The sequence below is a fragment of the Ailuropoda melanoleuca genome, chromosome 1, assembly GCF_002007445.2.
Source record: "Ailuropoda melanoleuca isolate Jingjing chromosome 1, ASM200744v2, whole genome shotgun sequence".
In the NCBI taxonomy this organism is placed as follows: Eukaryota; Metazoa; Chordata; class Mammalia; order Carnivora; family Ursidae; genus Ailuropoda; species Ailuropoda melanoleuca.
In genome coordinates, this window is record NC_048218.1 from 51,738,741 (window position 1) to 51,752,549 (window position 13,809).

The window sequence follows — 13,809 nt, forward strand, 5'->3', positions numbered from 1 at the left end:
ACAGGATATGGAGGAGGATTTTTTCCTGTTGCCCAGAATTGGTGCTATTGTCTGAAATATGAAAGAACAGCTTTAAATTCACTCATATCAAAGGGAAATCCACCAGGAAGCCACTTTCAGTTTGGGCCAGATCCTTGGGATTTATAAAGAGATGGTCTGATCCAGCTCCTGTCCCATATGCCACTACAGGGATTTCTCATTTCATTCCCATCCTAACCCCCAAGTCATCAGTGGGAGGGGGGCTCTCAAAGACTGTCCAGTCATCTGGAATATTTTGGCTTTTCTCCCTGTCCTGAGGAGGAAAGGAAGGAAGTGCTTTCCACTCTTCATCCCTGCCCCATGTCAAGCAAAGTGAAGGCAGCTCTAAGACAGCCAGAGCTGTCTGGCTTAGTTTGGGGGGTATCTGCAAGAGGTGCCTTCTCATTCTTTGGTGGAAGCAAGAAATGTTTTAGACATAGACTTATTGCTGTGCCCTACACCTGTCTGACCAGGTGAGAAAAGGACTGGAGGAAGTTGGCTGCAGGGAGAGGCTTGGAATGGCCTGCTGTACTTTCCGTTTTGGCATCATAAAGATGCATGAGTTTCCATGGGTCAAGTGGACAAAGGGAAAGCAGTTCAGTGCGGTCAGGCAAGAAGCTTTGGGACAGTCATGGGGGGAGGGGTTGTCAGAGAGCAGGGCTGGGACAGTCTCTCACATCAGGAAATATGCAACAGAGACAGCTTTGCTCAGGACCCTGATGAGCTCCCACAAGCAGGAGTGATGTTCAGCCAGTTTCCTCCAGTACAGCTGTGCTGGTACTAAACTACCAAATACTTCCCATTGTTAGTAAAAAACTGTGACCCAAACCCCCTGAGTACCCTTGATGCAACTTTCCCAGCATCCCCGGGCTCCTCTGAACCTTTCAGCACCTGGAGGACACAGCAAGGGGCCTACAAGACCCTGTTCCAGTCCCTGGACCATATGCCTTCTGATCAGTTGGCACCCCTGCCTCTTAAATATTTCCTATACCATCCCTGCCCTTGGCATCCCCTGACAAGGTCATTCAGTCTTATGTAGCAGCAACAGGTAAAAAAAAAAAAAAAAAAGACAGACATAACCATGGGCAGTTTGCTTTGCCTCCACCATTGCTTCTCCTGTCCTGTACAGCAGAAGCTATTAAAAATAGCATTGTGAAGGGAAGGGCCACAAGCAGCCCAGGAACTCACCTCTCCCCCTACCCCACCTCCTTCCTACAGGCTGACATGGGAGAAGGGCTGAATAAGGACACCTCCCAAAGCTACAGGGGCTGTTGCTTGCAAGAAATGGCTTCATGGTGAAAAGCAAGAAACATTCTAGGCATGTACTTATTGCTCTGCCCTGCACCCACTTGAGCAGGCAAAAAGAAAATTGGAGGAAGTTGGCAGCAGACACAAAGAGACTTGAATTGGCCTGCACTCTCGGTTTGGGGATTGTAAGGACCCCTTCTGTTTTCCTGAGACCCTGTAGCCAGGAGATGCCCCGGGGAAGGCCCTGCTTCAGGCACTTGATTGGCATTTTAAACTGGGTGGATTTTTAATAGCTGAAAGTGACCTGAAAATTCTGGGATCTGTTCCAGGTATTTTCAGGAATCTACTCCAACTAGGAAGGGAGGTGGCATAGCACTGCTGAGGTCAGGGAATTGAGAAGAAAATACAGTCCTTTATGTTTAAACCTCCATGAGATTCATACTGTTCAGTTAATCAGTTGCTTAATTGGTGCAGATACTCTAATGTGTTTCCTTTCATTTTGAAATTAATTAGGTCAAGTCCTATAAAGAATAGCAAAGCATCCCCCTGGAGATCATTGTATTTTATAGTTGCTAAATAGTTGGAGGACGCACAGAGACATCTTTACCTGTGCATTTTGGTGAAAGAAGGTCTACACTTGAGGGTCTCTGGTATCAAATTGCCTAGTAAAATAAGATGCACAGTTGATTCATTTATTCCAACAAATAATAATTAATTGAGGACCTCTTCCATGCCAATAACAGTGAGGCTGCTGAAGTTACCTGCATACAGATGTACAAATAATGTTGATCACGATGAGATAAGCTGCAAACCTTCTTCTAAGATCGGTGGTGTAAGCACACTTTACTGTATCCAGGTGCAGGTTTGGTGTTTTAGAGTACCACTAGAGACTGGAACGCATGCCTAAAAATATTAATCACTCTTTGTTCTACTTCTCTTTTTCTGAAATAGTTTTATGTGTTCTTTAAAATAGGTGATAAATTTAAATGTCAGAAAGTAAGTTGTATTATCTAACCCAAGATAATGACGACTTTGTTATCTGCTATGTGGTAGGCACTTTTCTAAGTACCTTATATGTATTCATTGCATTTTCACACACATCCTCTGAGATAGGTACTGTGATCATTCCTCTTTGACACATTAGGAAACAAGGGCAGAGAGGTTTTGTGACTTGGCCTAAGGTCATGCGGACAGGAAATTAGAGCCTCAGTAGGAAACCCAGGCAGTCCGTCTCCACAACCTGGGCTCTTCCACACTGGGGTATTCTGTCTCCTTGATTTAGATGAATGTAAAAGACTCTGCAAGTTGCTTGTTATAGGACTTTGTGTATTACAGAAGTTTCTATGGAAGACAGCTCACTCCTACACATATGTGTATGGCTGAATAAGATGACAGATTTTTCAAGACTGCTGTCAAAGAAATGGAGCTGATATTTCCTTTTTAAAAAGTGTCTGTACTTTTGAAACTGCCAAGATACATCTTACACCCTTAAATAAGTAAGTGCCTGTTAGTGAATATACTTTGGAAGATATTGTGAGGAAATTGTGGTGTACGACTCCTGTCCTCCAAGAACTTATTCTCCAGTTGCAGAGATAAGATATAAAAAGTTAAGGGATGAGAAATAAGCGTGCAAATGGTTTCACAGGGAACCATGCATTGAAATGACAAAGCTCTCCTTGAGTGACGAATGATGCACAAAGTGAATGTGTGAAGCCAAGAAAGGGAGGAATTAATATTAGCAGGAGTATTGTGGGGACCCAGCACAGAGACAGAGAGCATGGAGCTGGTTCTTGATGAAGGAGTTGTTGAGGAACAGGGATTGAAACTAGGCAGCCTTTGGGCCACATTTAATTTGCAGAGATTTTTTTTTTCAGCCAGTTTGTTGACCTGTATTATATTTTACATTTGAATTAGGGGTTAATATTTTTAAAATAGAGATTTCAAATATGTATGTCTGACTTCTCATGAAAATTTAAGAGAATCTGAAGACACTGGTCCAGCCTTCCTGCATGAACACAATCGGTCAGGGCCGGTAGTGGCACCCCCACCGTCCTCTCCTTTTGCTAATGAGCCCTGAGTCTTGAGGCCAGCAGTCACTGCCAGCCCCCACTTACCCTCGTGCACCTCCCTCTTTTGTACCTAAGCACCCATACAGTGCAGATGGGGAGCTGCATAATGGAGAGATGAGAGAGACACAGCAGAGGGATCAAGGGGTAAAAAGGCAGGCAGATGCAAGGTAGGTGCATGACAACTAAATCAGACAGGAGTAGAGAGCTACACTGGGAGACTTATGGAAGGTGGTGTGTGGCTGCAGTTGGAATTGGGAGAGTGGTTAGTGTGAAGCAGAAAAACTTGTGCATGAAGATCGTGAAGAGCGAGTGAAGACCAAGGGCAGGGGCGTGCAGTGGGAAAGCAGACTCCCATGGCAGCTGTGTATAGAACGGAGTGGAAAACTTCTGACGAATTGCGCATGTGAGAAGACATGAGCCAGGATTGGCGAGGGGCGGGCTGGCGGTGGGAACAGGAGGTAGAAACAAGCAGCAGGGAGGTTGCAGGGGATGTAGTTGGATTCGATGCCTGGGTCGGTGTGAGAGGCAAAGCGAGAGGGGAGCTGGAGGTGACCCCAGCTCTGAACCTGAATGCTCGGAGCCCTCCTTCAGGAAGCCTGGATGTTTGTGAACGAAGAGGAAAGCCCAACTAGCAGGAAAGAGAGAAAGATGCTGAGGGGTAGGGACAGCTGAGCAAATCCACTGCAGAAAGAGTCAACAAGAGAGGGTGGTTGTCAGGGTAGATAGCTGGGTTTGGTTTGGAAAGCAGGGGCTCATTGTTCTCTGAGCACAGAAGGAAGGAAGGTAGAAAACAGTCACCCGGGATTGCAGCATTTGGTCTCTGATCCGTGTTCTACTTTGCTGTATCTCGGTTTATGAAACTAGTAACGTGTTGAGGTGAAGTTGAAGAAAGGGTGCTAGATGTCTCCAGATAACACTCATCAAGATACAAAAATCAAGATTGTAGATCTGGCGGTTCCAGGGGAATTGGAAAAGTTTCTTGAACCCTATTTATTAAAAGAGGATGATGACATTTTCAGAGGCCTCGACTCCCTAGTTTTTCTTACATTCTAAGTTGCAAAAACCACTTCTAATTAAAACAAACAGATAGGTAAAGGTGAATGTATTCTAGTGTCTGTAAAAATGCAATCTTAGGAAAAATGTTGGCTCTTTTTAAGAAAAGCTGAATTTTGATAAAATTAAAGAGATTATATACCACATTGAAAAAATTAGGAAACGCCATCCCTCCAGTCACATTAGCATTCCTCACCACTACCAGTAATAGGTGGTGTTTGATCGAGGTGACTTCTTTCCAGTTTCCTGTGTGTCTGCACGTACCTCAGTAACCCCTCCCCCGGGCTGGAACCTCTTGAAGCCCAGAATCTCAGTGGACGGCTCTCACCCTGGCCCCTTCTACACTGCTGTCAAATAACTGAATCCTAAATACTTAAAATATATTTGAGGGGGTCTTTTCTTTGAAAGTGATATATTTCTTTCTGTAGCTTTTTATGCAGAATTGTGAGTCATTTTTATGAAACTTCTGTCCTAAAACTTTTCATCTCATTCCCAAATGCATCCATCAACTTATTTTTGGAGGAACTGCAACACAGGAATTCTCCTAATGACTTCCTTTAACACTTCTAGGGGAGACTTGAATAAATGGCCTATGGAACGAAAGTCACCGCACCCCATCTGGAGTCTTCAGAAATCGTATAATTTCTGAAGAAATAGTAAAGAGACACATTTAAGCCACCACTGTTCTGTGACCAGTTATCTTTTATAATAAAGAAAATTCATTTTTCTTAACATCAGTGCTATTCTTTATTCTCTGCACCCATCAGCCAGTGTATGTTTATGGCAAAAACATTCTGGTTTTATTTAATTATGAGAGAAGTGCACATCTTGGAAAGCACTGCTAAGTGCCATCCCAGGGTTATGTCTACACTGTTTTGGCAGATAATAAGCCAGTGCAAAATGACTATAAACATACCTTGGCTGCAAAACATTTATTTTGTACTAAAAGGCAGAGATTTTGAAATTGAAACTTCTCGATGTGTATTAGTGGGTCTTTTTTCACACTGCCTTTGTTTTTAATCTAGCTGGATCCTTTATAACAGACAATGAAAGACAAAGATAATTAAGAGTGAAATAGTAGGGTACGTTTTGGGAACAACTTACCCATTGCTTTGTACCAGTTAAAGGCATCTACTTCTGTGGTATTATTCTTCCCTAGTACACATGATGAATTATTTTTTCACTGGTCGTTTCACTAAGTCTTTTATTGCAGAACACATTAAAGAAATGCATCGATACTTTAACATTTGTAGAAAGGAATACATTTTAGAGTGTGTTTGATTCAAAGAGATAAAAGCTTGTTCAGCACAGATTTATTATGTCTCTGTAGTCCCCAGTAACAAGCCATGAGCCTATGTCGTGATCTTCCCTGAACTGAAAATGGCAATCTCCTTGAACCCAGGCACATAAAAAATAATCCCTCCACTGCACATTCCATCTGACCCCTTCAGTATTCCTCCAGAAAGTTTTCTTTGTAATCATTTTGAAGAGGGTAGTTTTTTACACATCTGTCCGATATGGGCATCCTGTAGCATCTCCGTTCCAGCATACTGGTTTTCATTTTTCTTTGGTGGGGGGTGAGTTGCCATTTCTTCCAGCACATCACTGTCAGGCCATTCTGACTACACAAAACAGTGAGAAACTTTAGTAAGGGTTCAGTTATCAGAAGTAAAACTAAAATATTGGTGATTAATTTTCACTGTTGCTCTTGGGAAGCATAAGGAAGGACAGTGTGAATGTGGGTCCTAATTAGCATTTTTTTTTAAACAGACTTGTAAGGTAACTCTTTCTGGAATGAATCGGAATGCATTTTAGACTCCTCCATTACCTCAGAACTAATGAACCATTCAGTTCAACACAGTTATCTGTGGAATGCCTTCTTTCTGAAAGGTACTAGGAGAGATCCTTGGAGGAGAGTACAAAGGTGAACAGGATCAATTTTGTGACCCCTGAGTTTCAGTTATAAAAATATATATATATAGTACCTGAGGGAATAGACAATAGATATCAAATATTTATGCTAGGCGTTTGATTTAAAACGTTAACATTCTGACTTCTTTGAATACAGCCGTGGGAATTCCATCCGGAAGGTGTCCTGCAGATGTTTTACATCCTCACTTTTAAAGAAGGTTATTGTTCAATTTAAAATAATAATAGAAGAATAAATTGTCATTTGCTAAGGCATATTCTGTTTCAAGGCTGATTAACAACCAGCCCTCTATTAAGGGCAACTTGACTAATTAATAACAGGCATTAATTTTGTGCTTCCCCCAATGCAGTTTTATTCACTTCACACTAATTGATGTCCCTCTGTGTCCACGATGTGCTCATCCATGTACAAGTCCAAGCCTGTGAACAGAACATAGTTTGTATGCACTTTCATAGGTCTCACTGAAGTGAATTGATAAACCGCTCAAAAGTAGATGTTTGCACCCAGTAGTAGAACTAAGCTTAACTATATGTTCAATGAGAGTAGCTTCTTGAAAGATAACTGATTTAAGACCTCACATCTAATTTTGTTGTATATGTTTTTTTTCCCAATTACAGAATCATTCAACCCTAGAATGAAAAAACTGGAGCAAAGTACTTAGTGTACCCGGGCCATGATGTGCTGCTAATGATACCCATGGGACTAGTACTGTAACTGCCCGCAGCTATGTTCATTCTGCATGGCACAAGGCCGCAGAGGGCTGGTTGTCAGAATACGTTTCTTCTTGCTCCATACCAGGCACTATTGCAAGAGCTGTACATGTGCAGCTCATTGAACCTCACAGTGTTCCTAAGAGAAATACTGTTACCATCCATGTGTTATAGATGGGGAAACTAAGGCACAGAAAGGTTTATAGAAAATGAGCAAATCAGAGGCAGAGTCAGTCTGCAGTCCCAGACAGTCTAGCTCCAGAATCCGTGCCTTTGGAAATAGCTTCTCAAGGTAGAATTTGCTCGTATCTAAAAGTGCTGGCATCTTCCAAGAGTTACTACATCCATGGCTATTCCCAGGTCATTTGTTTTATGTGGAATACAGACTGTTAATTCCTAGGGAATTTTGAAAATTATTTCTGATAATAAAATATTTGAACTCAGAAGTGATATAAAAACTGGGAATTAAAGTCTCCCCCCAAATGTCCTTTTCAAATGTGCTGTTTCAGGGTCGGTCCTCGTGGTTCGTATCTCTGGTGGCTGCAGACTGCCTTTCCTGGGTGCCCGTGTCCCTTTGTTTTCCAGGGTTCAGCCAGTGGGAGACTCTGATGGGAAAATACGTTCAAGGGGGAGAGCTTGGCCAGGATGCACAGGGAAGGGGTGAGGAGGGGTTGGGGGTAGAGCAAAGGTAACATCTCTTCCATGTGTTCAGCTCCCTCCAGTTAGGCCCATTGTGGCTCCTTCTTCCTCTGGGGACCTTCCTTCCCCATTTGTTCCTGTTGTTGCTAATCCCTGGATTGTAACCAACCTATTCCCTGCATTAAATTCCCTCTGCTAGTTATGCTTTAAGTTGTTTCTGTTTGCCTAATTAGACCCTGACTGGTATACAAGCCGTTTTCATTTTCCACTTGGTATGGTTATAAAATAGGCTGAGAATGCTGTTGGCATACTGTATCGATTTGAGCAAGACTTTTGACACATAATCTTACAGTGTCCTTGTGAACAAAATGGGGGAATTTAGACTGGATTATAAAACAGTCTTTGATTGCTGAAGTTCATTAATGTTCAAATAAACCTGATGAAAGGGCTCTCGAAGTCTGCCAGAAGGCTCTGTCCTTGCACATTTCTTATTATGACCAAAGACTTGGATGAAGACATAAACAGCACCTTTATCAAATGTGTCCATAACACAGAGATGGAAAGTAATGTAATTCAGAGTTAGAAAGGATAAACTTTATAAGGAAAAATGGAAAAATCTCACATCTATGTACAAAAAATAAAGGAGAGACCAAGCTTCCTAGCATATGATGTGGGTAAAGAAATCCAGGATTTCCATTGACCACAACCCCAGTATAAGCCAGAAGTAGGACCTTTTTTTTTTTTTAAAGATTTATTTATTTTAGTAAGAGAACGTGCGAGCGTGCATATGTGTATGCTGGGCAGGGGGCAGGGGGCAGAAGGAGAGAGAGAAGCAAACTCCCCTCTGAGCACAGAGCCTGACTCGGGGGGGCTCGATCTCAGAACCCTGAGATCACGAGCCAAAACCAAGAGTCGAACGCTTAACCTACCATGCCACCCAGGAGCCCTGACCTTTTTTTTTTTTTTTAAATGGGAGTTTAGAGATTCTTCTTTGAGCCCCATTAGAAGATAAGTGTGTCCCTGTCTGCTGACAAATTGGCAGTTCCACTTCTCATCTAGAGGCTTGCAGAAGACTAGGAACTTATTCTAAGAAAGATCCATGTTCCCCAGCCCTTGTGAAGCTTTTTATGTAAAGTTTTGTGTCTACCCTTTTGCATCACAACAACCCAGTGGAGCGTGTACTGTTGCCCCATTTCTCAGCCTTTATTTCCTGATATAGATTCAAGTCAAAGTGGGGCCTTGGGCCAGCACTGTGGTACTTGGTCCTGAACCCAGCTTATTTCAGTAAAGCCCAGTTCTCGCTTCAGGACCCCCCAGTATTACATGTAGATAAGAGGGTCCCAACTTCTGAAAGGTCGGGAAACCTTTACATGTGGTGAGCAGTTAAGAGAACTGGGACGTTATGCCAGGAGAAGAGACTTAGGGGAGCATAACGTCTGTCTTCCAGGATTTGGAAATCTGTCACATGAAAGAGCGGATTACGTTATGTGACTTCAGGGAACAACTAGTACTGACAGAATGATAGTTTTTTTTCCTCAAAATGTTAAAGATTTCAGAGAGAACTGCCCTCTAATGTGGTCACTATCTTTGTGCAAAAAGTTGGATCATTAAGTCTTGGGAATATTGTAGTAAAACGGATTTCTGCATGGGGAAGGATGTTAAATTAGGTAACCTAGGATGACACCCAGTTCTGAGTCTGATTTGTGTTTGTTTTGGTTTTTGGTTAGTGAGATTTATGATTCGTAGTTTTTGATTCAGAGGTATTTGTTTTATTTTTATAGTTTTACTTCCCGCAATGTAATTGTTTTTCTTATAATTTAGGATTAACATACTCTATTTGTGGGGGGAAAAAACTTTTAAGAGCCCGAAACAAGGAAGTAAAGCATGACTAGTGCCTGGTGTAATTACCTCCACAAGAAATATTATGCTATTTCCTGGAATATGTCCCCAGAGTGAATGTCTGCATTTGTTCCATTTCATTCCTAGGTGTGGAATTCTATCAGGGGTGATGAGGAGAATCATTTTGAAATATATTGAAGCAGAGAATGGAGTTTGCAAAGTATTATTAAGTTTGCTAAGATGAACCTATGCAAATAGAAATTGTTGGCATACCACTGTAAAAACCAGTGCCCGTATGGGACACGACTCCTGGAATGACTTATTAAAGGTCACCAGAGTGATAGTGGCTGAAAAACCATAAAATTTACCTTGAGGATGCCTTTCAGGTCTTCTTTCCAGAGCTAGCATAGTCTCTGTCCCCGGGTGGGATGGTTATTCATGAAGGGCTAGGATAATCGGGAAAGGAAAATAAAAATTATTTCAAAATCGATCCCAAAACAGCAAATTCTCCAATGAGAGTAAAACATGCAGGGGAAATTAAATATATCAGTGTTTCAGAGTTAAATAACATTTTTGCTTTTGTTAAGGTTTACTAAAGGGAAGTTCTTTGTCTTCGTAATTATTTGCTGAGGTCTAAAAGTTAACTTACATGATTTCCCAAAAAAGATAGCTCTGTCATGAATCCATACTATTTTGGATCTTCCCTGGGTGTTCTTGTCATGTTCATTTTTTTGAAAACTTGCATGATCTGCCTCCCCTCCCCCTTCTCCCCTTACCAATCAGACTTACCAATTATAATTCTCACAGAAAGATTTGAGATGCATTGAAAGTACTAAGGGGAAAAGTGAGGTAAAAGAGGATTTGATATTTAACTGACTGTCTAATCTGTTTCAAAAGTGAGTTTTATAGATGTTAGCATTTCTGATAATTTGCCATTTGATAAACTGGTGATTTTTTTTTTTAAGTATCAGTTTCCTACTCATGAGCTTGATCTGGGGGCTCAGAAAACCCAAACTCTTTTTCCTCTAAGTTACTAATACAAAATAGGTAAAATGAGTAATGGCTGAGAACTTCTGTGGTGCCCTTGGCCTAATAATCATCATCGTCAGCCTCATGATGAATCCTCAAAGGCAGAGAGGGGAACTTACTGATCTTTGTATTTTTTTTTTTTTGGTTACATAAATTAACCCATTTATTATAGGCTAGCGGTGTTTCTCATGGACCTTCTGCTGCTGGTTTTTTCAGTTACTTCAGACATTAGTCTGATGGCAACGTTACTTCGAGGGCAGGAGGGGTTGTGTAGGTCGAGGTACATCAGCTACCAAGTTTGTGTAGGAACCACAGTGCCAGATCTCCACCTCTCATCTTACCATCTTGATTTTGCCACAGAAAGAGCAAGCCTACTGAGCATGCTGGTTTATTTCATTTTCTTTCCCGTTTTCCTGAGGGAGGCAACAATAACAGGTCCCATATTTACCAATCATTCCGGGCTTCTTGATGTATTTAACCATGTCCCTGCAAACCAAGTCTGACCCCAGAGGATGGTCTTTTTACCTTTGGGGTCCTACATGGGGCCTGGCACTTGGGAGCCCTGCAGGGAATGTTTATGAATGAAAATCCAGGTATTGAAAATAAATTTTATAATAAGCTGCAAATTCCCCTTTCAGAAAATAGTTTTAGATTGAAGTTTCAAGGTACCTAGGAGCTGTGTTAGGGAGATGGCAAGAGTTTCCTTTAAGGTCCCATGTGTGAAATTTGGGGAGTTTAAAAACATAACCAAATTGCTGCCAGATGTGTTTTGGTATTCAGAATTTTTCAAATGTTAGGAAAATGATATAGTATATGCATCCTAACATCATGCAGTTATTTCCCCCAGGGCATAATGCAAATGCATGAAGATTCTGATAGCAAAAGCATATGAATAGTCCCCTTACCTGTGATCAATTAAGACAGTAAGCAATTTCCCATTAGTCCTGGTCAGAATTTGCAGGTGAGTAAGTTCAGAGCAGATCAAGTCTGCCATTCAATGAGTCTTTAAAAAAACAAAAAAACAAAAAAAAAACCCACCACCACTTAGTTTTAAGCACTTTTGTGATTACTCGGGTTATCTGTCAACATCTGAGGACTATAGCGTCTTTTTCATTAACCAAAACCTTCTGTAGTTATTTAATGAGTCATCTACTCATCTCTAATTTCAAGTGAGTAGGTCAAAAATGCTACTGTTTTTCTCATTCCCCACGAAAAAAGAAAAGGCAAACATCTGAACAGTCTGAGGATCGTTTAGTGAAGATTGCCATCAGTATATTGTCTCCTCTAGGCCTCACAGAATCCTCTGAGACAACTATTCTTACCATCCTTTTTATTTTACAAAAACAACAGAGGAGTAAGGGATGAAATGTCTCATTCTCGTTCTAGGACGCAAAGTAAGCAAGTAGCAAAACTAAGACTCAAACTCTAGTCTTCCAACTCTGAAGCCCGTCTTCCTTCTCCCAAATCGTATTTTCACAGAAAAAGCTTCTGATGAAGCTAGAAAATGAAAATTTGGGTATATTCTTATCTAGAGTTTAATGAATATGTCCTATTGCCTAAGGCTTTTTATTAATTTGAGTCATTTAAATTAGTTTGGCAGAAGTGGACCGATCATTGTAAAGTTTGTCATGATTATTTTTTAAGAGGGATAGACTTTCAAAGTTTAAGCTAATTTCAAGTATAGAATAATAAGGCTATTTTTTGCTATTCTCCCATTTTTGTTTGAACCGTTTAGATGTGTCTGGCCTCAGAGGGGGTTAAAATGGAGGACTCAAAGCTAATAAAGGCGAAAGAATCAGATGGTGGAAGAATTAAAGAATTGGAGAAGGGCAAAGAACAAAGAGAAATAAAAATGGAGAAAACAGATGACGCCAGGTTACAGAAGGAAGCAGAATTTGAAAAACCAGCTAAGGAAAATGTCAGAGATTCTAAGGAGCTAAGAAATTTTGAGGAGCTGCGAATGGATGATATAATGGATATAAAAATGGAAGAGCCCAAAGAAATTAGAAAGGAAGAACTAGAGGAAGACCAACAATGTAGTCACTTCCCTGATTTTTCTTATTCTGCCAGTAGCAAGATCATAATAAGCGATGTTCCCAGTAGAAAGGATCACCTGTGCCATCCTCGTGGAATCATGATCATTGAAGATCCCACAGCATTAAACAAACCAGAGAAGCTAAAAAAGAAAAAGAAGAAAAGCAAAATGGATCGACATGGAAATGATAAATCCACACCCAAGAAGACTTGCAAAAAGAGGCAATCTTCAGAGTCTGACATTGAGAGTGTCATCTACACCATTGAAGCCGTCGCGAAGGGAGACTGGGGCATTGAGAAACTTGGAGAAACCCCTCGCAAGAAGGTCCGCACATCCTCCAGTGGCAAGGGAAGCATTTTGGATGCCAAGCCACCAAAGAAAAAAGTGAAATCAAGAGAGAAGAAAATGTCAAAGGAGAAATCCTCAGACACCACCAAAGAGTCAAGACCTCCAGATTTCATTAGTATTTCTACCAGCAAGAACATTTCTGGTGAGGTGCCAGAGGGTATAAAAGCAGAACCGTTGACCCCCACGGAGGAGGCATTACCACCCAGCCTGTCAGGACAGGCCAAACCTGAGGAAAGTGACTGTCACAGAAAAATAGAGACTTGTGGCTCCCGGAAATCTGAGAGGTCTTGCAAAGGTGCTCTTTATAAAACCCTGGTGTCTGAAGGCATGCTCACCTCTCTGCGAGCTAATGTTGACAGAGGTAAGTGACTTCTACAGAAAGGAAAAGACTAACTAGCAGATTTCTCCTTTAAACTCATTGGGAAGAACCACCGTAAAGAACAGTATGGTGTCAGAGCAGTATTTTACATCTGTACAGTTCTTTATGGCTTATAGATGGTATACATTTGTCATTTTACCTACATGTGTGCATGTTTTCTTAACACCATTGTGGAGATTTTGTATTCTTTCTGTGAGTAGATCTCAGGGTATGTGTTCAAAGTAATTCAGACTTTTTTTTTTTTTCCCCTTGATATGGGCTGGCTTCTTGTTTTGAAGGATCAGCGCTGCATGTTTGGAGCTCCTAGTCTGGTTTTTTAAAACCGTTGGAAAGAATTTCCTGAATCAAGCAGATATATTTGGCAAAATGTTGACCGATAGGCCCCAAAAGCAAATAACTTATCTACCTTCTCCATTAGGTACTCAAAACTATAATTGAAGTGAAGGGCTCTTTAAAACACTATAAACCAGTTCATGTGTATACCTTTATTTCACAGAGTGTTTTATATAAAC

At 41.2% G+C, this 13,809-nt stretch overlaps 1 protein-coding gene across 12 annotated transcripts in view; it reads left to right on the forward strand.

Annotated features, from left to right (window-relative positions):
• BBX (BBX high mobility group box domain containing) overlaps positions 1-13,809 on the forward strand; it is a 260,888-nt gene that overhangs the window by 212,313 nt on the left and 34,766 nt on the right. For all 12 annotated transcript variants that reach the window (XM_019804242.2, XM_034657819.1, XM_034657824.1 and 9 more), the window contains one exon: positions 12,271-13,279. In XM_019804242.2, coding sequence (XP_019659801.2) covers positions 12,271-13,279 — 1,009 coding nt within the window. The remainder of the gene's footprint in view (positions 1-12,270; positions 13,280-13,809) is intronic.